A 24,825-nucleotide genomic window follows, 5' to 3' on the forward strand; every position below is an offset into this window, starting at 1 on the left:
CAGTCAAAAGGCATTAACGTGGCCACACTCTGGAATGAGTAGTCAGGCTGATGCCAAAGTTACTTGGCACCCAAGTAGTAACCTACTATGTGCACTAAAATTTTATTATTACATTGTTCCATGTGGCTCAGTGATTTCCACAGCTAAGATGTTCCAAGGCTCTCAAAGAGCATCTCACTTGATTTCCCTAATACAGGCTGGCGATTTCTCAAGCTCCTATTGAGAAATTAGTGCAGGGCAAACTAGAGGGAACCTGAAGGAAGACACGGTTCCTCAATTTTTACATGACCATCACCACTTAATGGTACAAAAGCATACAAACAAGGGTGGGGTGTGCAGAAAACACACTTTACAGAAGCACAATGAGCAGGAAGAGGGCAAACTCAGTCTCTGGAAGACAGCCTCAAATACAGCAGCAATTAACTGATTTCAAGACTGATAGCCATTTCCACTTTTAAACTTTTGTGCATATGTAGGCTATTGTAACATCCTGTATATTAGTTGTTTTTTTTTTCCATTAAGAAAATTGAAGCTTTATTTAGAACAAAGCTATGGAAACATCACCCAAGTCCTATGGCTTCATTTCAGGTTTTGAAATGTGCGGCTTCCATAAAACACATGAACTAGTGATGTACATTTGGGTACCCTTTTGTTAGGGAAAGAGTATGCAAGTTCAGTTTTGTTTACAAAATACTGTATGCTCAGAGAACTCTTTGACCTGTGTATCAGCACTCTCACACACTTGAGCCCTCTTCAGACGTGAGACTGCTACCTAAGGTCATGAGTATGCCAGCAAATGCTCTCCCCAGAGTGTGCATGTAGAACTGAGCACTGCAGTGGAGGCCTTCCTAACACACTGATGATGTCTCACTGTGGAGTCTCTCTGAAGCTAGACAATATCTGCAAAGGACTGATGCAGAAGTATATCCTGTCCCTTTCTGTGTCAAACGGCTGCACTGCAAAACCCTATCCTTAACATGCAAAAAGCACTCTCCTCAGCAACCTATTGCTTAACACTGAGTAACCAGAACAGGTGTGAACAGCCACAGGGCAAAGAACGTGAGGATTTAGCAGATAGTACACCAAGGGCCTAATCCTTTCCAAATTTCCAGTGCTGTTTGAGCCCCAAGATGAGAATAAACATTCCCTTAACTTGAGGCCTCTATGACTGCACCTCCAACACATGATGTATGGCAGGCCCTGCTGACATGGCTTGATGAAGCGCAGGAAAGTTGGATAGGATTGGTCCCAAATGATGTCAAGGCCTCCAGGCTGAAGGAAAAGGCTTGGTCATGAGCCACCGATAAAATTTAATTGTGCCCCATTTCTGTAACAGCAGTCTCTTGTCACTTCACAGACTGAAGAAAGCAACACAATAATGATTAAGTTTTAATTTATTTTGAAATTAGTTTGGCAAGTATCACTTCTCCCTTTGACAACAGAAATCAGTATCCGCTTATGGTGGCTTTCACACGTTACAATGCCCTTGTACCTTCAAACACATAGATATCAAATATACTGGTGAGAGTCCTTAAGGGAACAACTACTTGAGGTATTTTCTCTCCCAACTTTAGGCCTAGAGATACCATGTCTTGACTGACTTGTGCATACTCAAGCATGACACAGCAAAATACCACGTTGTTAACAGTATGCACAAAGGTTTGGACCAAACACACACAAAAATTGCAAACACTCATTAAAATCCTATACAGGTTATTGGAAGCGGGAGAGTCAAGGAAACATTTATTCTTCCAGGCAAAGACTGCAAATGTAACCCAAATCCATTAAACTAAACGAATGTTTGTTTTTCACTTGAATGAGACAGAATTACACAGTGCATACTGTTACAAACAAGACAGGAATGTTTAGAGCCCACACACACTTCATAGTATATGCAGACATGGGAAGGCTGAACCTTTAAAGACTCACCATCAGTTATTCTCACCTCAAAGGGTTGATATACAATTTATGCTGAAATTGTTTTGAGTACACAGTGAACAAAAGGTGGGTAAGTATAAACATATATAAAAAGGACAGTCTTGGAGAGTCAGGCCCCAATCCAGACAACACGGGGTAGCCATGCACTAAATGCAAGAATCTCTCTTCCAGAGGGCTAGCATTGCAGCAAAGATAGTTATCTCTTTGGCAATGAGTATACACACACACTGTGGCCTAGATGCAGTCCTGCAACCAGCACCCTTGGTGTAACCTGGTAGAGATTCAGAATGACTGGCATGGAAACAGGCATCTGTACTGACCCCTTGCCAATGCAATAGGAACCATTACCAGTGTCAGCAATAATGTTTCTGCCCAGATATACGTTGAAGAGCTTAAGGTTTTATCCCTTAGCCGAAGGTGTTGAGCAAAGCAAACTGCTAGACTTTCCTTTTCTCATAACCAGGTCCTCCTAACTGGGTCAACCTTCTCAGTGGTGTACCTGAGGGAGACAAATGCTTCAGGTTGGGGGCAGCATTGTACCGCCATCCACCTCCACCCCATGTTGCCCCCCCCGTGCCCCCCAGGGCCTTTTTCCCAGAGGCATTCTGAGGGCTGGGGAAGCTGCGCACTGCCTCCCCAACCCCTGAAGGTCTTGTAAAAGCCTCAGAGGGACCCCCCCAAAATCACTTCTGGTTTCCTCCATGAAACCGGAAGTTATTTTTTTCCGGCCTCTAAGGTCTTTACAAGTCTCCAGGTGGCAGGGGGTGGCAGAATGGGGGGGGGGAGGCTGTAGCCTGTGGTCTTGGCTCCAGGCACTACCGGATCACCACTGCACCTTCTCCCAGAAAATACTGGATAATTAAGAGAGGAAAAACAGAATGAAATATCCCCATCTTAATACCTGTTGTAAATTGATAGAGTCAAACAAGACTCCCTGTCTAGTACCATCTAAGCTATAAATTATCTAAGATCCATAAAGCTGCTCCATTTTTGTCATATAGGGAGGAAAGACATTTCTGAAATATAATCTAAGAGTTGCTTCATTTCCAAGCAATGCTTCCAGGCATTCCAAGTTCAAAGTGTGTGCTCTGCCTTGCTTCCTCTACTACAATCTGGCTGTTGGGAACCACAAGCATGTTGAAGGACATTGCTGGCCACTCTGGGATTACAACATTCAAAGGGGCATTGCCATTTTCTGTAACAAAGCTGCATGAACACATGTACGTTCACTCACGTCCCAATTACAAAGAAAGAAAACCTAGCATAAAGCAGCTTGTTTCAGTCATTACAGCTTTCACTCACAACATACAAGAAACATCTTTTATTACTTGCACCTTTTCTATTGGTATAATTCAGTTATACTACATCTCATCTAAAGATATGCGCTCAAAAATATAACCCAATGGAAGAATTGCAGTCACACAGCTGAAGCATATAGAAAACGCAGTTATGTCCTTTGATACCTTTTTTCCAAAGCTTTATTCACTCTTGGATGACTATAAATAAGTGTTTCCACTATGGAAAAGAAAGTTTAGCACAGTACATTTTCATGACTGGGGAATGGATTTCTCTGAAGATCTCTTCAAAAAGGGCAAAAGCTTAGAAAAAAAATTTGAATGTTGGAATACAGTTCTTTATAAAGTCCCTTGTAAAAATTAAAAAAAATTAAGAAAGAAAAAACACAAAGGCTCAAGATGATTTATTGCTTTTCTTCAGTTTTCTCCTTGACTTCTTTCTTCTCAGATTCTTTTCTCTCCTCCTTTACAGAAAGTTCTTCTAATTTCTCAGCAACTTTGTCAGCACTATCATTTTTGTCTGCTCCTGCTAAAAAGACGTTTTAAAAACAACATTAGATAATACAGCAGTAGGCCTTAAACAGTTGGAAAGAATGCTGTGAAGACATACAAGAGCACTTTATACTTCAGTATAGCGGAGTACAAGAAAGCCCATGTACAAGCAGCAAGAGTTCTGAGCTTGGACGAGAAGTACTTTGTCGCAAGTCTCTGCCCAGCTTGGATGCTAACTAGAAGGTCTTGGATAACTATGTTTCTACCTATCCTTAACCCCCTCCTCCTGTGTTGTTGTAATGAAGTAAAATATTTATCCAGTTATTTCCTTTTCCACCCCATCTCACTGAAAACAATGTAAACAGAAATACTAGGAAGTGACTCAAAGCAGCATTGAGTTTTCGTTTGAGAGATTTTGAACTGAATCCTGCCACGTTTCAATTCCATTACAAGGTATATGACAACAATTCCATCATTACAGTGCGGCAGAGAACCAAGAGTAACAAGTTTCAGTTTCCAGGTAAATTTACGGAAAACTGTTCACTTTAAAGTTGTTCTGTTTTATCACAATGTGCAAATTTACAGATTTAACAAGAGAAAATTCCCAGTATTAGGAATGATGTGCCAAGATCAATTGAAACACTTCCCCACGAGTAGAGAAGTGTTCACAACATCTTGGACCTTTACTCTAGCAGACTTAAAAAGCACCTTGACTGAATATTGCAATCAGGTACAGAGTGAGTCTGCCAACAAGAAAATGAGACCAACCTATAAGCCAGAAGACATCCAAGTTGTTAAACAGATACAGTATGCAATGCATCCGTTTATTCTGCCCTACACATTTAAGTCAAATGCACTGAACAGAAAAAGTGTGCTTTGGGTACCTTAGAGGTTTCCTGTGTTGCATTCCATTGCCCCCCCAGCCCTGCTCCACTCCATGATTCCTAACGAAGTCATTCTGAACCACTTACCACCTGGGTCTCTGTCAGCAGGGTGCAAGTCACACCCCATCACTTTGTCAGGCAACTCACAATGCAATTGACAGAGAATCCATTATGGCAAATCATCCTAGGCTCATGCATGCCATTCTTGATAGCAATTACCTTGTACTTTGGCTTCTTCCAGCTGGACAAATGGTTATGGCACAAGCAACCCACATCAAGCACAGAAGCTTGAGTGAGTCCCCACACTAAAATATGTGGAGGAAGCATTCATTAGGAACTAAATATTCAATTCCTATTTTCTTTGCTGAGGTGACAGAAATCAGATGGAAGGGAAGGCTTGCGTGAATAGTGGCTTTTTTGCTTGTGAAAAACTGGACTTGCATTCCCTAATATAATAATAATATTTGCTTGCCATGCATTTGCTTTATAGGAAAGATCTGAGCGTGTTGGATGGGTTCAGTGCAACTCAAAAGCTAGCACAACCAACAGAAAGTGTGACAAGGATGCTGGGAGCAAGATGAACTGATGCAATAACCATAATATACTTACTAAAACATTTAAATACAACTTCCAGGGAATACATTATAAACCTCTTAATATTTAGCTAATTTTACTATTTTAGCCAATGTCATGAAGTACATTGCTTATTTTGAGATAATTCAGCATCATGATCTCATCAGGCTGCATCAGAATCACACCTGCATCATACACAGCACAGGAATAGTAGTTTTATTAAGGTTACATTAAGATTAAGATTTTATTAAGATTAAAAGTAAGCATCAACATTTGAAATTTACATGTCTTGTCAGTCTAGATTTTTTGATTGTGGGCCCTTCAGGGACAGGGAACCATTTAGTTATCTGACTTGTCTGCTTTGTGAATTTTTTGTTGAATAGCAGTATATAAATATTGTTAATAATTTTATTACTGAACCTGAATGTTGTGTATGCCAAAGCCGCTACATAAGGTGCTCCCCAGAATTTGCAGGTGCATTCTTCCTTTGGCAATTGGTTGCTTTATGAATAGTTTTGGTATTGGCAACCTTCAGTCTCGAAAGACTATGGTATCGCGCTCTGAAAGGTGGTTCTGGCACAGCGTCTAGTGTGGCTGAAAAGGCCAATCCGGGAGTGACAATCCCTTCCACACCGGGAGCAAGTGCAGTCTGTCCCTGGTCTGTCTCCCTGGCTATGGGCCTTCCTTCTTTGCCTCTTAGCCTCAGACTGTTGGCAAAGTGTCTCTTCAAACTGGGAAAGGCCATGCTGCACAGCCTGCCTCCAAGCGGGCCGCTCAGAGGCCAGGGTTTCCCACTTGTTGAGGTCCATCCCTAAGGCCTTCAGATCCCTCTTGCAGATGTCCTTGTATCGCAGCTGTGGTCTACCTGTAGGGCGCTTTCCTTGCACAAGTTCTCCATAGAGGAGATCCTTTGGGATCCGGCCATCATCCATTCTCACGACATGACCAAGCCAACGCAGGCGTCTCTGTTTCAGCAGTGAATACATGCTAGGGATTCCAGCACGTTCCAGGACTGTGTTGTTTGGAACTTTGTCCTGCCAGGTGATGCCGAGGATGCGTCGGAGGCAGCGCATGTGGAAAGCGCTCAGTTTCCTCTCCTGTTGTGGGCGAAGAGTCCATGACTCGCTGCAGTACAGAAGTGTACTCAGGACGCAAGCTCTGTAGACCTGGATCTTGGTATGTTCCGTCAGCTTCTTGTTGGACCAGACTCTCTTTGTGAGTCTGGAAAACGTGGTAGCTGCTTTACCGATGCGCCTGTTTAGCTCGGCATCGAGAGAATGAGTGTCGGAGATCGTTGAGCCAAGGTACACAAAGTCATGGACAACCTCCAGTTCATGCTCAGAGATTGTAATGCAGGGAGGTGAGTCCACATCCTGAACCATGACCTGTGTTTTCTTCAGGCTGATTGTCAGTCCAAAATCTTGGCAGGCCTTGCTAAAACGATCCATGAGCTGCTGGAGATCTTTGGCAGAGTGGGTAGTGACAGCTGCATCGTCGGCAAAGAGGAAGTCACGCAGACATTTCAGCTGGACTTTAGATTTTGCTCTCAGTCTGGAGAGGTTGAAGAGCTTTCCGTCTGATCTGGTCCGGAGATAGATGCCTTCTGTTGCAGTTCCAAAGGCCTGCTTCAGCAGGACAGCGAAGAAAATCCCAAACAAGGTTGGTGCAAGAACACAGCCCTGCTTCACTCCGCTTCGGATGTCAAAAGGGTCTGATGTGGAGCCATCGAAGACAACAGTGCCCTTCATGTCCTTGTGGAAGGATCTGATGATGCTGAGGAGCCTGGGTGGACATCCAATCTTGGGGAGAATCTTGAAGAGGCCGTCTCTGCTGACCAGGTCGAAAGCCTTTGTGAGATCTATGAAGGCTATAAAGAGTGGCTGTCGTTGTTCCCTGCATTTCTCCTGCAGTTGTCTAAGGGAGAATACCATATCAGTGGTGGACCTGTTGGCTCGGAATCCACACTGCGATTCTGGATAGACGCTCTCTGCAAGTACCTGGAGCCTCTTTAGTACAACTCGGGCAAACAGCTTTCCTACAACGCTAAGGAGAGAGATGCCGCGGTAGTTGTTGCAGTCACCCCTGTCACCTTTGTTCTTGTACAGCGTGATGATGTTTGCATCCCTCATGTCTTGAGGTACTCCACCTTCTCTCCAGCAGAGACAGAGGATTTCATGCAGCTCAGTGACGATGATCTCTTTGCAGCATTTTAGGACTTCAGCAGGGATGCTGTCTTTTCCAGGTGCCTTGCCAAAGGCAAGGGAGTCCAGGGCCACGTGAAGTTCTTCTAGGGTTGGTTCACTGTCAAGCTCTTCCAGCACAGGCAGGCACTCAATGTTGTTCAGTGCTTCTTCGGTGACTACATTTTCTCTGGAATATAGCTCAGAGTAGCTCATCCCCTGGGGGCTGGGGCTAAGAATAGGCCCTCAGTTTGGCTGTACTTGTCGTAAGAGGCGACTAAACAGCCACCGGGTAGATGGGACTCGTCAGCCTAGGAAGGCAGCTCATCTAAGAGAAGGAAACTCTGACCTCAAACCTCCACTGCCTTGTGGCTACATCCAGTTCTGGAAAAGGCTTCAGGAGTCAACCTCGAGGCAAAATCAGGAGCCGGAGTCCCTTAGGCAGTTCATGGCTGAACACAGTCACGTTCTGGCAACTCCTGCGACGCCGCTGGAACCAACCGTATTGGCTTCTGCCTTTCCATTGGACCATTCCAGCGACGTGGAGAGGGGGGATTTGCTGCATGGGTAACAGCCTATCCTCCATACCTTCTTTACCCAGGCTTCGCGCACTGGAGAGGACACTCCAACTTCGCCATACGGCGTCGGCACAACACGGGAAGCAGCAGTTTACCGGTTATAAGTCTTTGCTCGATTGGCGTAGAGCATGACGCCAGGGGCTGCTTCCGACGGTGGGAGAGATCATTGCATCTCATTGGGCAGCTACCGCCCGCCTTAAGCTGGGCAGTCCCCAGCCAGTAAGGTGTTGCCTCGCCACGGTCCGTTAACCTCATGGGGTGCGTGGGGTTTAGGGTGAAAACCGACAAGCGGATCGACAACTCTGCACCATGCAACAGAAAACAGAAAACTACTGCCCTAAAGCTGGGCACCTGGAACGTTAGGACAATGACACCTGGCTTCTCTGATGACCTGCAAGAAATAGACGACGCACGCAAAACAGCTGTCATCGACATGGAGCTGAGCAGACTGCAGATGGACATCGTCGCCCTTCAAGAGACTAGGCTGCCAGATTCCGGATCTGTCAAGGAGAGAAATTTCTCATTTTTCTGGCAGGGAAAACCACCAAACGAAACCAGGGAACATGGCGTTGGCTTTGCGGTCAGAAATACCCTGCTGAAATCCATCATCCCACCTACTGTGGGAAGTGAAAGAATTTTGTCCCTGCAGCTCCAGTCATCAGCAGGACCTATCACTCTCATCAGTGCTTATGCACCGACTCTGTCGTCTCCAGCAGAAGCCAAAGACAAATTCTATGATGACCTGGCCACCACTGTCAAGAAAATCCCTGTAAAAGAGCCATTGTTCATCCTCGGCGATTTCAATGCTAGAGTTGGTGCTGATAACAGTTCATGGCCCACTTGCTTAGGTCAGTTTGGCACTGGGAGGATGAACGAAAATGGCCAACGCCTGCTAGAGTTTTGCTGTCATCACGGTCTCTGTGTCAGCAACACATTCTTCAACACAAAGCCCCAACATAGAGTCTCTTGGAGACATCCAAGATCAAAGCACTGGCACCAGCTCGACCTGATCCTCACCAGACGCTCCAGCCTTCCCAGCATCAAGATCACACGCAGTTATCATGGTGCTGCCTGCGACACTGACCACTCCCTGGTGTGCAGCAGAGTGAAACTGCAAACAAAGCGACTGTATCACACGAAAAAGGAAGGAAGACCTCGCATTGATACCAGCAAGACCCGGGATCAGAGAAAAGTGGAGGAATTTGCACAAGCGCTTGAGGAATCTCTTCCAGGCCCGGCCGACGCAAACGCATCCAACAGATGGGAACATTTCAAGAATACCGTTTACAACACCGCCTTGTCCATATTCGGCAAGAAGACCAACAAGGCGGCAGACTGGTTTGAAGCCCACTCTGAGGAGTTGACACCAGTCATTGAGGAAAAGAGGAGAGCTCAAGCAGCATACAAGGTCTGTCCCAGTGAGCGCAACCTGCAGGTCCTCCGAACTGCTCGCAGCAAAGTCCAACAGACTGCCAGGAGATGTGCTAACGACTACTGGCTCCAGCTCTGTTCCGAGATACAGATAGCAGCTGACACGGGCAACATCAAGGGGATGTATGATGGTATCAAGCAGGCCCTAGGTCCAACACAGAAGAAAATTGCCCCTCTGAAGTCTGCCACAGGCGAGGTCATCCAGGATCGGGCGCAGCAGATGGAACGCTGGGTGCAGCACTACTCTGAGCTATATTCCAGAGAAAATGTAGTCACCGAAGAAGCACTGAACAACATTGAGTGCCTGCCTGTGCTGGAAGAGCTTGACAGTGAACCAACCCTAGAAGAACTTCACGTGGCCCTGGACTCCCTTGCCTTTGGCAAGGCACCTGGAAAAGACAGCATCCCTGCTGAAGTCCTAAAATGCTGCAAAGAGATCATCGTCACTGAGCTGCATGAAATCCTCTGTCTCTGCTGGAGAGAAGGTGGAGTACCTCAAGACATGAGGGATGCAAACATCATCACGCTGTACAAGAACAAAGGTGACAGGGGTGACTGCAACAACTACCGCGGCATCTCTCTCCTTAGCGTTGTAGGAAAGCTGTTTGCCCGAGTTGTACTAAAGAGGCTCCAGGTACTTGCAGAGAGCGTCTATCCAGAATCGCAGTGTGGATTCCGAGCCAACAGGTCCACCACTGATATGGTATTCTCCCTTAGACAACTGCAGGAGAAATGCAGGGAACAACGACAGCCACTCTTTATAGCCTTCATAGATCTCACAAAGGCTTTCGACCTGGTCAGCAGAGACGGCCTCTTCAAGATTCTCCCCAAGATTGGATGTCCACCCAGGCTCCTCAGCATCATCAGATCCTTCCACAAGGACATGAAGGGCACTGTTGTCTTCGATGGCTCCACATCAGACCCTTTTGACATCCGAAGCGGAGTGAAGCAGGGCTGTGTTCTTGCACCAACCTTGTTTGGGATTTTCTTCGCTGTCCTGCTGAAGCAGGCCTTTGGAACTGCAACAGAAGGCATCTATCTCCGGACCAGATCAGACGGAAAGCTCTTCAACCTCTCCAGACTGAGAGCAAAATCCAAGGTCCAGCTGAAATGTCTGCGTGACTTCCTCTTTGCCGACGATGCAGCTGTCACTACCCACTCTGCCAAAGATCTCCAGCAGCTCATGCATCGTTTTAGCAAGGCCTGCCAAGATTTTGGACTGACAATCAGCCTGAAGAAAACACAGGTCATGGTTCAGGATGTGGACTCACCTCCCTGCATTACAATCTCTGAGCATGAACTGGAGGTTGTCCATGACTCTGTGTACCTTGGCTCAACGATCTCCGACACTCATTCTCTCGATGCCGAGCTAAACAGGCGCATCGGTAAAGCAGCTACCACGTTTTCCAGACTCACAAAGAGAGTCTGGTCCAACAAGAAGCTGACGGAACATACCAAGATCCAGGTCTACAGAGCTTGCGTCCTGAGTACACTTCTGTACTGCAGCGAGTCATGGACTCTTCGCCCACAACAGGAGAGGAAACTGAGCGCTTTCCACATGCGCTGCCTCCGACGCATCCTCGGCATCACCTGGCAGGACAAAGTTCCAAACAACACAGTCCTGGAACGTGCTGGAATCCCTAGCATGTATTCACTGCTGAAACAGAGACGCCTGCGTTGGCTTGGTCATGTCGTGAGAATGGATGATGGCCGGATCCCAAAGGATCTCCTCTATGGAGAACTTGTGCAAGGAAAGCGCCCTACAGGTAGACCACAGCTGCGATACAAGGACATCTGCAAGAGGGATCTGAAGGCCTTAGGGATGGACCTCAACAAGTGGGAAACCCTGGCCTCTGAGCGGCCCGCTTGGAGGCAGGCTGTGCAGCATGGCCTTTCCCAGTTTGAAGAGACACTTTGCCAACAGTCTGAGGCTAAGAGGCAAAGAAGGAAGGCCCATAGCCAGGGAGACAGACCAGGGACAGACTGCACTTGCTCCCGGTGTGGAAGGGATTGTCACTCCCGGATTGGCCTTTTCAGCCACACTAGACGCTGTGCCAGAACCACCTTTCAGAGCGCGATACCATAGTCTTTCGAGACTGAAGGTTGCCAATACAAAAAAGTGCTGCACCCAGCGTTCCATCTGCTGCGCCCGATCCTGGATGACCTCGCCTGTGGCAGACTTCAGAGGGGCAATTTTCTTCTGTGTTGGACCTAGGGCCTGCTTGATACCATCATACATCCCCTTGATGTTGCCCGTGTCAGCTGCTATCTGTATCTCGGAACAGAGCTGGAGCCAGTAGTCGTTAGCACATCTCCTGGCAGTCTGTTGGACTTTGCTGCGAGCAGTTCGGAGGACCTGCAGGTTGCGCTCACTGGGACAGACCTTGTATGCTGCTTGAGCTCTCCTCTTTTCCTCAATGACTGGTGTCAACTCCTCAGAGTGGGCTTCAAACCAGTCTGCCGCCTTGTTGGTCTTCTTGCCGAATATGGACAAGGCGGTGTTGTAAACGGTATTCTTGAAATGTTCCCATCTGTTGGATGCGTTTGCGTCGGCCGGGCCTGGAAGAGATTCCTCAAGCGCTTGTGCAAATTCCTCCACTTTTCTCTGATCCCGGGTCTTGCTGGTATCAATGCGAGGTCTTCCTTCCTTTTTCGTGTGATACAGTCGCTTTGTTTGCAGTTTCACTCTGCTGCACACCAGGGAGTGGTCAGTGTCGCAGGCAGCACCATGATAACTGCGTGTGATCTTGATGCTGGGAAGGCTGGAGCGTCTGGTGAGGATCAGGTCGAGCTGGTGCCAGTGCTTTGATCTTGGATGTCTCCAAGAGACTCTATGTTGGGGCTTTGTGTTGAAGAATGTGTTGCTGACACAGAGACCGTGATGACAGCAAAACTCTAGCAGGCGTTGGCCATTTTCGTTCATCCTCCCAGTGCCAAACTGACCTAAGCAAGTGGGCCATGAACTGTTATCAGCACCAACTCTAGCATTGAAATCGCCGAGGATGAACAATGGCTCTTTTACAGGGATTTTCTTGACAGTGGTGGCCAGGTCATCATAGAATTTGTCTTTGGCTTCTGCTGGAGACGACAGAGTCGGTGCATAAGCACTGATGAGAGTGATAGGTCCTGCTGATGACTGGAGCTGCAGGGACAAAATTCTTTCACTTCCCACAGTAGGTGGGATGATGGATTTCAGCAGGGTATTTCTGACCGCAAAGCCAACGCCATGTTCCCTGGTTTCGTTTGGTGGTTTTCCCTGCCAGAAAAATGAGAAATTTCTCTCCTTGACAGATCCGGAATCTGGCAGCCTAGTCTCTTGAAGGGCGACGATGTCCATCTGCAGTCTGCTCAGCTCCATGTCGATGACAGCTGTTTTGCGTGCGTCGTCTATTTCTTGCAGGTCATCAGAGAAGCCAGGTGTCATTGTCCTAACGTTCCAGGTGCCCAGCTTTAGGGCAGTAGTTTTCTGTTTTCTGTTGCATGGTGCAGAGTTGTCGATCCGCTTGTCGGTTTTCACCCTAAACACCACGCACCCCATGAGGTTAACGGACCGTGGCGAGGCAACACCTTACTGGCTGGGGACTGCCCAGCTTAAGGCGGGCGGTAGCTGCCCAATGAGATGCAATGATCTCTCCCACCGTCGGAAGCAGCCCCTGGCGTCATGCTCTACGCCAATCGAGCGAAGACTTATAACCGGTAAACTGCTGCTTCCCGTGTTGTGCCGACGCCATATGGCGAAGTTGGAGTGTCCTCTCCAGTGCGCGAAGCCTGGGTAAAGAAGGTATGGAGGATAGGCTGTTACCCATGCAGCAAATCCCCCCTCTCCACGTCGCTGGAATGGTCCAATGGAAAGGCAGAAGCCAATACGGTTGGTTCCAGCGGCGTCGCAGGAGTTGCCAGAACGTGACTGTGTTCAGCCATGAACTGCCTAAGGGACTCCGGCTCCTGATTTTGCCTCGAGGTTGACTCCTGAAGCCTTTTCCAGAACTGGATGTAGCCACAAGGCAGTGGAGGTTTGGGATCAGAGTTTCCTTCTCTTAGATGAGCTGCCTTCCTAGGCTGACGAGTCCCATCTACCCGGTGGCTGTTTAGTCGCCTCTTACGACAAGTACAGCCAAACTGAGGGCCTATTCTTGTGTGAATAGTTTAATTAGCTAATTAATTAGTCGCCTAATAGTTTAATTAGCTAATTAATTAGCTAATTAATTAGTCGCCTCTTACGACAAGTACAGCCAAACTGAGGGCCTATTCTTGTGTGAATAGTTTAATTAGCTTTATTTCCTATCACCAGAAGCCTGCTGGCCTCTCTACCCTTTCAGGATATTCCTCTTTCAGGGAATTCTGAAAGGGAGAGAGCTAGAGTCAAATAAATACAAAGCTGCACACAACGCTTTCTGACAAGGGCAAGCTGTGGTATGTGAATAAGAAATTCACCCAGAGGAAAGCAAGAAAGTAATGTACAGAGAAGTTCATAAGCTGGGACTCCATTTAGCAGTGAAGAGTATTCGGAGAAGAAATAACTTCTCACAAAGATGCATAGGCTCCAACACATACACATGACAAAGACTCCAGCACTTGATGCAGAATGTGGAAATGTTACAAGTCTCTTAAGGGCAGGTATTCCTGGACCAGAAGGAAAACAAGAACTAGTCAGGCACCTTACCTTTCTTTATCTTCTTGTCAATCTCATTTCTACATTCTTCAAACTTTGCCTTGAATTTTTGTGCATCTATTTGAGGAAGCAAAACATGTTTATGTTATAATAATCTAGATAGTTCAAACCTGCTAGGGTGCACACTTGCCCTCTAGAGACTAGCCATGATCAACCAAAATCACAATGCACTCTGCATTGTGCAGAGACTAGTGCAGTTCTATCGATGCTGCTCTAGAGAGAAGCCACATAAAATACAGCTTTTCTCTTCATCTGCGCAAACAGGTACAGCAGAGACTGGAACACACCCAACAGCTAGGCCCAACACATACTTAGGATGTAAGTAGTTTCTTAAAAATATTTTCTTAAAGCAGACAGCACCACCATCATCCTAACCCACTTTTCTGCCCAGCCCACAGGTGTACACATTTTATCTTTGTTGCATATATGCAACTTTGGGCAGAAATGGCTTTAACTCAATTTTTTAAGCGGTTTATTTAGTTATGCTGCACCAAGCAAAAATGGCCACCTGAGGTCACTGTTGTTCAATGCTACAGTCAGAAGCTGCCCACACTTCACTCATCAGAAAAAATGTTGTTTACTTCACAAACTACATTAAGGAGCTACTGGAAAGTCAGAAGTAATAAATGTTAATTAAAAGGCTCATTTCTGACTTGCTCTCTGTCCCACACACCTGCAATCTTGGACGTCTAGCTTACACTGTACACACAGAATAGAGAAGGCTGTGCCACATGTTCTTGAACTTGCGTCTTCTCACAGCCCCAAGTTTGCCAATACAGGTGTGTGCCGCTTAACCACTGTTAGATTGCATTTATCACAGTGGTCCAACCGTAATAAAGATGCTCTTAATGAAGCAATTGCTTCTCCTATAGCCTGCAGCAGAGTGTCAGTCTCAACAGAGAGATCTCAGCAGAGAGACTCAACAGAGTCTCAACAGAGAGATTCTTAATGCAAGTAAGAGGTCATCTACGAGGGTCGCCCAGAAAGTAATGCACCACATTTTTTTTCTCAGCCTACTGTAATGGTATGAATGCGAAACTTTAGATATACATTATTTGAATTTTCAGGAGTGCGCACACAGATTTTTGGTTTCTTCAGACAGATAGCGTAGCTGCAGCAGTGTTTCGAAATGGCGTCTGTAAGTGATGTACGTTACAAGCAGCATGTCGTCATTGAATTTCTCACTGCGGAGAAAGAAACTGTTGGGAACATTCACAAACGTTTGTGTACAGTTTATGGAGAATCTGTAGTCGACAGAAGTACAGTTAGTCGCTGGGCACAGAGGGTGAGGCCATTAGAAGGCGGTTTGGCAGAGCTCCAAGATTTGCAGCGTTCGGGGCGGCCATCCACGGCTGTCACACCTGACAAGACGCAGCTTGCTGATGTGCTCATTCGCGAGGACCGACGCATAATGACTAGGCAGTTGGCACTGAAGCTGTCAATCAGCAAAGGAAGTGTGGATGCAATCATCCATGCTCTTGATTACTCAAAAGTGTGTGCACGATGGGTTCCACGCTGTCTTACGGTGGACCACAAATCTCTCAGAAAAAAACATTTCTTCTGAGTTGCTGAAACGTTTTGAAGATGAGGGGGAAGCGTTCTTGTCCAGGATTGTGACAGGTGATGAAACCTGGGTTCACCATTTTGAGCCCGAAACAAAACGACAGTCGATGGAATGGCGTCATCCTCAATCTCCACAGAAGAAAAAATTCAAAGCAACTGCTTCCGCCGGTAAGGTCATGATCACTGTGTTTTGGGACTGTGAGGGCGTCATACTCATTGATGTGATGCCAAGAGGCAGCACCATTAATTCTGAAGCTTATATGAAGACATTAACCAAACTCAAGAAGTGCTTCCGCGACTTCGGCGCCATAACAACCCAGGTGAATGTTTGATTCAACATGATAACGCTCGGCGTCACACAAGTTTGAGGACTTCGGAACACATCACTAAACAGGGTTGGACTGTGTTACCCCATTCACCCTACAGCCCTGACCTAGCTCCCTCAGACTTCCACTTCTTAGGGCCATTAAAGGATGCCATTCGCGGAAGACATTTTGAGGATGACGAAGAGGTGATTCGCACAGTGCAGAAATGGCTTCGTGGCCAGAACAAGGAGTGGTACCGACAGGGCATACATGCCCTTGTGTCTTGCTGGAGGAAGGCCATAGAACTGGACGGAGATTACGTGGAAAAATAGGGAGTGTAGAAGAAACAACATTCTTTCTTGTGTGTAAGTTTCATTGTGTTCAATAAATAATTGTTGAAGAAAAAAAATGTGGTGCATTACTTTCTGGGCGACCCTCGTATATCCAGTAGACTGTGCAGCCAGCTAGTATCTGGCAGGGAATGTCTGTTTACACAACAAAGGCAATAGATTAGACTGAATGTTCACTTAATGACCTAATTTCATAACATCAGGGATAGAAGGTATCCCCCTCCTAAGTGCTGCACATCTGTATTTATTTCCTGTATCTGTATCCTGTACGCCTGTATCCCCCTAAGTGGCGCACACCTGTATCTGTTTAAAAGTCTGTGTACACACCAGCTCAAGACAAAAGGTTACAACACAGAACTTGAAAACTACCAAAGAAGGGGATTAAAAGTAACAGGTGACCAGTAACAGTTATAGTGTAGCTTCAGCCCCCAGGAGAAGTGATCCTGTTTGTATCTTTAGGAGTCCTGGAAAATTAGCCTTTCAATGACATTCAGTTCTTAAAGGGGGAAGGGAGTTCAGGAACAATGAAGCATTTTGACACTCCCCACCCACATTCCCTTGAGGCTGCCCCTGCTATGCGATATTGCATGAACCTGGAACAGGCCTCTGACCCAAACATTTTAATGCTATATAACAACTGAGGAGGAAAGGTGTGGAGACTGAGGAAGGAGGAAAGGAAAAAAAATTTTTCCCCTTTCTTCCCTCCTGAAAGATCTTTGGAGGGAGGTTTTTTTAAAAACATACACTGCCCAGCAAGCACCTCCAAACCTTAGTCTCTCTCGAGAACACTTACTGTCAGGCACTTAAGGCCAATTCTTTTCCTCTCTGTTCTCTCTTCTTAAAACCTACAAATACCCTGGCTCAAGAACCCTAAACTTTTCATACATTCTAGAATCAAACAGGGCCATTTTCTGCTTCCTTTTTATTTTTAATCACCATCTCTGAAATTTACAAACTTAAGCAAGTACCAAGAGCATCCAAAAACCTGTAAGAAACCAGTCTTATTTCTGGATAGCCTTGTTTGACTTCCAAAGTGAAATACATTTTACCATTCAAGTTTATTAAATTTCTTCCACTCCAATAGCAGCAGTTGTCTTACCTTACTTGGGTGGTCATATATTTCACTTTGTCAAACAAGGCTATCCAGAAATAAGATTGTGGTTTCTTATAGATTTTGGGATGCTCTTGGTACTTACGCAAATATAAAAGCTTGTAAATTTTTCTGCCCCTTAAGGGGGCACAAAAAGGGCTTCTCGGACTGGTGGGCCGTGACCATCAGTTTGAGAACCCCGGCCTAGATTATGGAACTCCTTCCTACTGGAAGCCCCATCACCTCCCTCACTGCTGTTCAGCTGTGACTGGTGTCTTTCCGTGGAATCTTTTTTACAAGTGGCTTTGAGAATATTCTATGAAAAGCAACTTGCAAGCTTGATAGGTACCTATTCCCATCTTCTTAAAACAGTAAGGACTCTGAAGTCCTATAAATCCAAAACCAAGGCCCAGCAGAGGTGTATACCACAAAGAAAGAAGGGTTCCACTAAATCCAGGAGAGTGCCCGCATGGCTAACCAGCCAAGTTAGAGAGGCTGTGAAGGGCAAGGAAGCTTCCTTCCGTAAATGGAAGTCTTGCCCTAATGAGGAGAGTAAAAAGGAACATAAACTGTGGCAAAAGAAATGTAAGAAGGTGATAGGGGAGGCCAAGCGAGACTATGAGGAACGCATGGCCAGCAACATTCAGGGGAATAATAAAAGCTTCTTCAAATATGTTAGAAGCAGGAAACCCGCCAGAGAAGCGGTTGGCCCTCTGGATGGTGAGAGAGGGGAAGGGGAGATAAAAGGAGACTTAGAGATGGCAGAGAAATTAAATGAGTTCTTTGCATCTGTCTTCACGGCAGAAGACCTCGGGCAGATACCGCTGCCCGAACGGCCCCTCCTGACCGAGGAGTTAAGTCAGATAGAGGTTAAAAGAGAAGATGTTTCAGACCTCATTGATAAATTAAAGATCAATAAGTCACCGGGCCCTGATGGCATCCACCCAAGAGTTATTAAGGAATTGAAGAATGAAGTTGCAGATCTCTTGACTAAGGTATGCAACTTGTCCCTCAAAACGGCCACGGTGCCAGAAGATTGGAGGATAGCAAATGTCACGCCTATTTTTAAAAGGGAAAGAGGGGGGACCCGGGAAACTATAGGCTGGTCAGCCTAACATCCATACCGGGTAAGATGGTGGAATGCCTCATCAAAGATAGGATCTCAAAACACATAGACGAACAGGCCTTGCTGAGGGAGAGTCAGCATGGCTTCTGTAAGGGTAAGTCTTGCCTCACGAACCTTATAGAATTCTTTGAAAAGGTCAACAGGCATGTGGATGCGGGAGAACCCGTGGACATTATATATCTGGACTTTCAGAAGGCGTTTGACACGGTCCCTCACCAAAGGCTACTGAAAAAACTATACAGTCAGGGAATTAGAGGACAGGTCCTCTCATGGATTGAGAACTGGTTGGAGGCCAGGAAGCAGAGAGTGGGTGTCAATGGGCAATTTTCACAATGGAGAGAGGTGAAAAGCGGTGTGCCCCAAGGATCTGTCCTGGGACCGGTGCTTTTCAACCTCTTCATAAATGACCTGGAGACAGGGTTGAGCAGTGAAGTGGCTAAGTTTGCAGATGACACCAAACTTTTCCGAGTGGTGAAGACCAGAAGTGATTGTGAGGAGCTCCAGAAGGATCTCTCCAGAATGGGCAGCAAAATGGCAGATGCGCTTCAATGTCAGTAAGTGTAAAGTCATGCACATTGGGGCAAAAAATCAAAACTTTAGATATAGGCTGATGGGTTCTGAGCTGTCTGTGACAGATCAGGAGAGAGATCTTGAGGTGGTGGTGGACAGGTCGATGAAAGTATCGACCCAATGTGCGGCAGCAGTGAAGAAGGCCAATTCTATGCTTGGATCATTAGGAAGGGTAATGAGAACAAAACGGCTAGTATTATAATGCCGTTGTACAAATCTATGGTAAGGCCACACATGGAGTATTGTGTCCAGTTCTGGTCGCTGCATCTCAAAAAAGACACAGTGGAAATGGAAAAGGTGCAAAAGAGAGCAACTAAGATGATTATGGGGCTGGGGCACCTTCCTTATGAGAAAGGCTATGGCGTTTGGGCCTCTTCAGCCTAGAAAAGAGACGCCTGAGGGGGGACATGATTGAGACATACAAAATTATGCAGGGGATGGACAGAGTGGATAGGGAGATGCTCTTTACACTCTCACATAATACCAGAACCAGAGGACATCCACTAAAATTGAGTGTTGGGCGGGTTAGGACAGACAAAAGAAAATATTTCTTTACTCAGCATGTGGTCGGTCTGTGGAACTCCTTGCCACAGGATGTGGTGCTGGCGTCTAGCCTAGATGCCTTTAAAAGGGGATTGGACAAGTTTCTGGAGGAAAAATCCATTATGGGGTACAAGCCATGATGTGTATGCGCAACCTCCTGATTTTAGAAATGGGTTATGTCAGAATGCCAGATGCAAGGGAGGGCACCAGGATGAGGTCTCTTGTTATCTGGTGTGCTCCCTGGGGCATTTGGTGGGCCGCTGTGAGATACAGGAAGCTGGACTAGATGGGCCTATGGCCTGATCCAGTGGGGCTGTTCTTATGTTCTTAAGGAAAAACATTAGCTACATTTGTCATAATCTCTCTTCTCAATTAATCTGCATCACCCACCACCATTTTTTGCTATCATCCTTTGACACAGCCTGCTTTCCAGAAGGCACGTTAGGAGCATGATCTGCTCCCAATGCTATAGGCAACCCTGCCTGACAAAGTGTTAGGAGTACCAGAAGGGGGTCTGTTTCATAATGGGGCAGTAGTTACTACAGAAGAGAAATGTCATATGAAACGTTCAGTTTATACACACACTGTAAGTCTCACCACACATATACCAAATGATTTGGAGTGTTGGCAGACTCGCTTTTTAACTTACTTTCTGCATTTAAAAACCGAATTGCCAGGAGTTCTGGCTTGGGACTCTCATCCGCAAAGTCAGCATGTGTATTCCACACCCATGCTCTGTCACTTCCAGCATTAGGCTTCAGTTCCATTACAGGTGTAACTACAGGAAAGAAAAAAATGACTGGGCACAAATAATACTAGAACACTGAATACATCTTCTATTGCAGTACCATATTATGACTAAGCTTAAGTTCATAAACTTTAAACTATGTATCTTTCCTCAGTTTGCCCTTGCTTTCACTTGCCTCTTCGATCTCCTTCACATCTTAGATTGTGAGCCTCTTGGGGCAGAGGAACCTCATTACACGTAAAGTGCCCCATTTGCAAATGTAACTATAACAGTCTGCTCCAAGACTTAGGGCACAATCCTATGCAGGTCTACTCAGAAGTAAGTCCTGCTGAGTTCAATGGGACTTACTCCCAGGAAAGTGTGGTTAGGATTGCAGCCTAGAAGTGGGAGAAAATGGTAATAATGAAATAAAAACACATAACACTGTACTTTTCATTTTTGTAAAAAAAAACAAAAACCCCTGAAATCTGTGGAAAAATAAACTGTTTTATTTGGTTTTTATTTACTGTTTAATGGGGATGCAAGGGTATTGACTATGGCTGACACTATACTGCTTATATCACCTATTTAGTACACTTTTAAAGCTATTTTTATAATGTAATTTTGAATAAAAACCACATATCGCTTTCTGTACTTTAATTTTACAACACTGAAATCTGAAAAATAAAACTGATTTCTCCCAACTCATTAGTAATATACAATTAAAAACCTATATCTAGGTTCTCCTCTAACCTGGAGAGCTACTTAGATACATCTGACATCTCATACGACAAAATCATTCTAAAGAGTTGCATGCCTTTTAGGTCTATGGAGTTACTACATAGTGCAAAGCATATTCTTCATGCTATTATTTTTCTTTAGACTTTAATGCAGTGTTTCTCAAACTGTGGGTCGGACCCACTAGGTGGGTCGCAAGCCAATCTCAGGTGGGCCCCCATTCATTTTAATATTTTATTTTATTAGATTTGATGCCACCATGGTATGTGACTGCATTTGGGGAAATGTTACAGACCTGTACTTTTAACAAGCTACTCTGTATATTCTTTTAACAATGATAGTAAATGGGACTTACTCCTGGGTAAGTGTGGGTAGGATTGCAGCCTTGGATGGCTAAAAAATTTTCTGCTTGATGATGTCACTTCCGGTGGGTCCTGAAAGATTCTCTTTCTAAAAATTGGGTCCCGATGCTAAATGTGTGAGAACCACTGCCTTAATGCTTTTCATTGCTATATTAGAACTCAGGAAACTGCCACTGACAGAGACCCAAGTGGGTTTTCTGCCTTCACAGTATGGTTCAGCTGTCCTAATTCAAGCAATATGCTCTGCAGGCATGTTGCTGTGGCTTACATCTCTTCTCTGCTCGTGGCGTGCTGTGAATTGATCCATGGGGGCTGGTATCTGCAGGGCGTTGGCTAACAGAAGAGGGTGGAATAGAGAGCTTTTTGATCTGCTCCAGCTCTGATTCTGGAAGTATTCCCATGTAAAATTTGTTCACATAGAAAGTCCTTTGGCATATACGATCTTAAGAACACCCCACACAAGAAAAAATTCATCCTATTTTACAAGCATCTTAATACTTTACAGACACACTGCAAATAATTCTGTCCCCACTGATGTCTACTTTCTTACACTATAACAACGATTTTCAACCAGTGTGCTGTGATACATTTGTGAGCCCTGAATGGTCCACAGGTGTGCCACAGGAGTTTGGGGGAAGGGTCATTTATAAGTAGGTCCATTGGGGGATGTGAGCCCCCTACTGGCAGTGTGATGTGCTTTGCCAATTGTCAAAAAACTAGGCATGTGCAGTGACAATCTTAAAATCTTGTCAGTGTGCCATAAGATGAAAATGATTGAAAATTACTGCACTATAAGAATATTTATGAACTCAACAGCTACACTGTAAGAGGAAAGCAGTCACATACTGTAATGATTTGCACAGATTTTTAGGGTTTTATCTCTCCTCATCAGAAGACGGATGGTTCCCTTCTCTTTGTGCTTCAGAAGTTTTACATCACCAGTGCCTCGTTCTTTCCATTCTGGAAGATCATTTTCTGATGCAAACCGGAACAGCTTTGCACGCCTTCAGGGAAAAAAGCAAACCAAACCATGAATTAGCCTGCGCAGAGAACTAAACTTCAGATATTTACACTGAACCAGGGTATTTTACCACGTATATCCCAGGCAAGAGGATATTTTATTAAATATTTTCCTCCCTCTAAACCAGGGGTGTCCAAACATTTTGGCACGAGGACCACATTATCTCTCTGACACTATGTTGGGGGCTGGGAAAAAGAATTAATTTATGTTTAAAATTTGTATAAATTTGCATAAATGAATTTATTAGAGATGGAACTTATATGAACGAATGAAGGTCTTGCAGTAGCTCAAGGCCTATAAAAGGCCTTGCACAAAGCAAGGCCAGACATTCCTTTGCTGCCACTATTGCATCACAGATGTGAAACAGCAAGTAGTGGAGGGAGCCCTTGTCCCACAGCTCAGGCGAGAGGTCAAACAGTCATCCTCATGCTGAGAGCAGTTGCGTTAGGCCAGCATGGGCTCCAGCAAGTCTCCACAGGGCCAGAAGCTCACTGGAGACTGGGGGCTCTCTGAGGGCTGGACTGGGAGCCCCCGAGGGCCGCAAGTGGCCCCTGGGCCGGGATTTGGGCACCCCTGCTCTAAACCAGGGGTTGGCAACCTTTCCCTTTAAAGAGGGCAGATGACACCGCATTACCACTGAACTTCTGGGGTGCCAAGCACCTGGAAGCAGTCTGTATGGAGCGTGGCTTGGGATGCTTTGCCTCCCACCCACTTTTTCATCCACCAGAAGGGAAATGGCAGAGGCACAAGCACTGTGCAAGCCTGGGCGGAGAGCTCCACCATTCTCCATCTGGCACACATGAAAGTGGGCAGAAGGTGAAACTGAGCTCCACATGGGCCAGAATTTGGCTGTAGGTTGCCGACCCCGACTCTAGACTATTTCTCTCCACCAGAAATAACATTTTATGGTACATACCAGAGATTCACAATGTTGACTAAGCCACTCACACACAACCTTTCCTGCTCAAGAGGAGGAAGGTGAAGCAAAGGTCTTGCTCACTTAGTCCTATGTGGTGAAGGCACTCTCAGCACCTTGACAACACAGCCTTGAAGAACCCCACCTTTCCTGCCCACGTTTCCCCAGAAGTTCAGACCTGGGCATGCCCCTGCAACTGTGGCATAATTCTTGCTCACTTCTGCTGATGCAAGATTATGAGGAAAGCAGGAGTTCACTCATCTTCCTTGCCAGGAGAAATTATAATGACTGATCTGGCAAAGGGCCAGGGAAAGAGATTGAAAATGTGAAATCCTATTAAGGCATTTTGCCTACACATATATTTTTTCATTATACACAGTTTTGAAGCATACTTTCAAATTTTAAGTTTAGAAGACCAATAATAACACCAATCAAGAAAGTGGAATCTGTTAATACAGTAAAAGTTTAAAGTTAACACAAATAACAGCCACACTATAAAGGATGTGCTTGATGCCAGCATGACAGGTTAAAGAAAGGTCATGGCATGTTGTATGTTGGTATCCTTCAGTCTTGGAAGACTATGGTATCACGCTCTGAATGGTGGTTCTGGAACAGAGTGTCCTCTCCAGTGTGCGAAGCCTGGGTAAAGTAGATATGGAGGATAGACTGTTACCCATGCAGCAAATCCCCCCTCTACACGTTGCTGAAATGGTCCAATGGAAAGGCACAAGCCAATACGGTTGGTTCCAGTGGCGTCGCAAGGGTTGCCAGAATGTGACTGTGTTCAGCCATGAACTGCCTCAGGGGATCTGGATTTTGCCTCCAGGTTGACTCCTGAAGCCTTTTCCATAACTGGATGTAGCCACAATAGAGTGGAGGTTTGGGATCAGAGTTTTCCTTCTCTCAGATGAGCTGCCTTCCCAGGCTGATGAGTCCTATCGACCCAGTGGCTGTTTAGTCACCTCTTACAAGTACAGCCAAACTGAGGGCCTATTCTTATCCCCCTGCCCCCAGGGGTTCCATGTTGTATATAGTCCTGTAAATAGAATTTCTAGTGTTCTGCACTTACACAGTGTACTTTCATCAGACTAGGTGCTTTTACTGGCATTACCAATGGTTTCCTTCATCACTACAACATCCCAGCTGTTTTTCTCTCTACAAGTATGTCTTTGGACTTCACACACCATATGATCCTGCTCCTTCAGCTCATGTACCACAGTAATCATATCAAAACACAGACATAGAAGAATTACTTGCCCTCAAACACTTCTACCCCATTAGCCACAGTTGTGAGTTTCTCTCCCAATTGAAAAAGGCAACACCCAGAACAATGAGTCTTGCAGGGCTGCAATGGGTTGTCTCCTTTACCTTCAGAGGAAGGCAACCCAATACAGAGGTCACATGAAATTATGGTTTAATCCTGATGTGCAGAGAGAGATAAATGTTTTTACTTCCTATTGGGGTTTAGAAC

The 24,825-nt window shown here is 45.7% G+C and overlaps 1 protein-coding gene and 1 non-coding gene across 3 annotated transcripts in view; both read right to left on the minus strand.

Annotated features, from left to right (window-relative positions):
* Nucleotides 1-1,382: 1,382 nt before the first annotated feature.
* RANBP1 (RAN binding protein 1) overlaps nucleotides 1,383-24,825 on the minus strand; it is a 29,587-nt gene continuing 6,144 nt past the window's right edge. For both annotated transcript variants that reach the window (XM_066609788.1, XM_066609787.1), the window contains exons 3-6: nucleotides 22,264-22,421; nucleotides 20,240-20,368; nucleotides 14,035-14,100; nucleotides 1,383-3,762 (exon numbers count right to left, since the gene is read on the minus strand). In XM_066609788.1, the coding sequence (XP_066465885.1) occupies nucleotides 3,638-3,762; nucleotides 14,035-14,100; nucleotides 20,240-20,368; nucleotides 22,264-22,421 (478 nt within the window). In that variant the 3' untranslated portion in view covers nucleotides 1,383-3,637. The remainder of the gene's footprint in view (nucleotides 3,763-14,034; nucleotides 14,101-20,239; nucleotides 20,369-22,263; nucleotides 22,422-24,825) is intronic.
* On the minus strand, nucleotides 4,341-4,472 carry LOC136634676 (small nucleolar RNA SNORA77). The gene has a single exon (XR_010793331.1). It is a non-coding gene; the product is annotated as a small nucleolar RNA SNORA77 (small nucleolar RNA).

Source organism: Tiliqua scincoides, chromosome 14, assembly GCF_035046505.1.
Source record: "Tiliqua scincoides isolate rTilSci1 chromosome 14, rTilSci1.hap2, whole genome shotgun sequence".
NCBI classification, from domain to species: domain Eukaryota; kingdom Metazoa; phylum Chordata; class Lepidosauria; order Squamata; family Scincidae; genus Tiliqua; species Tiliqua scincoides.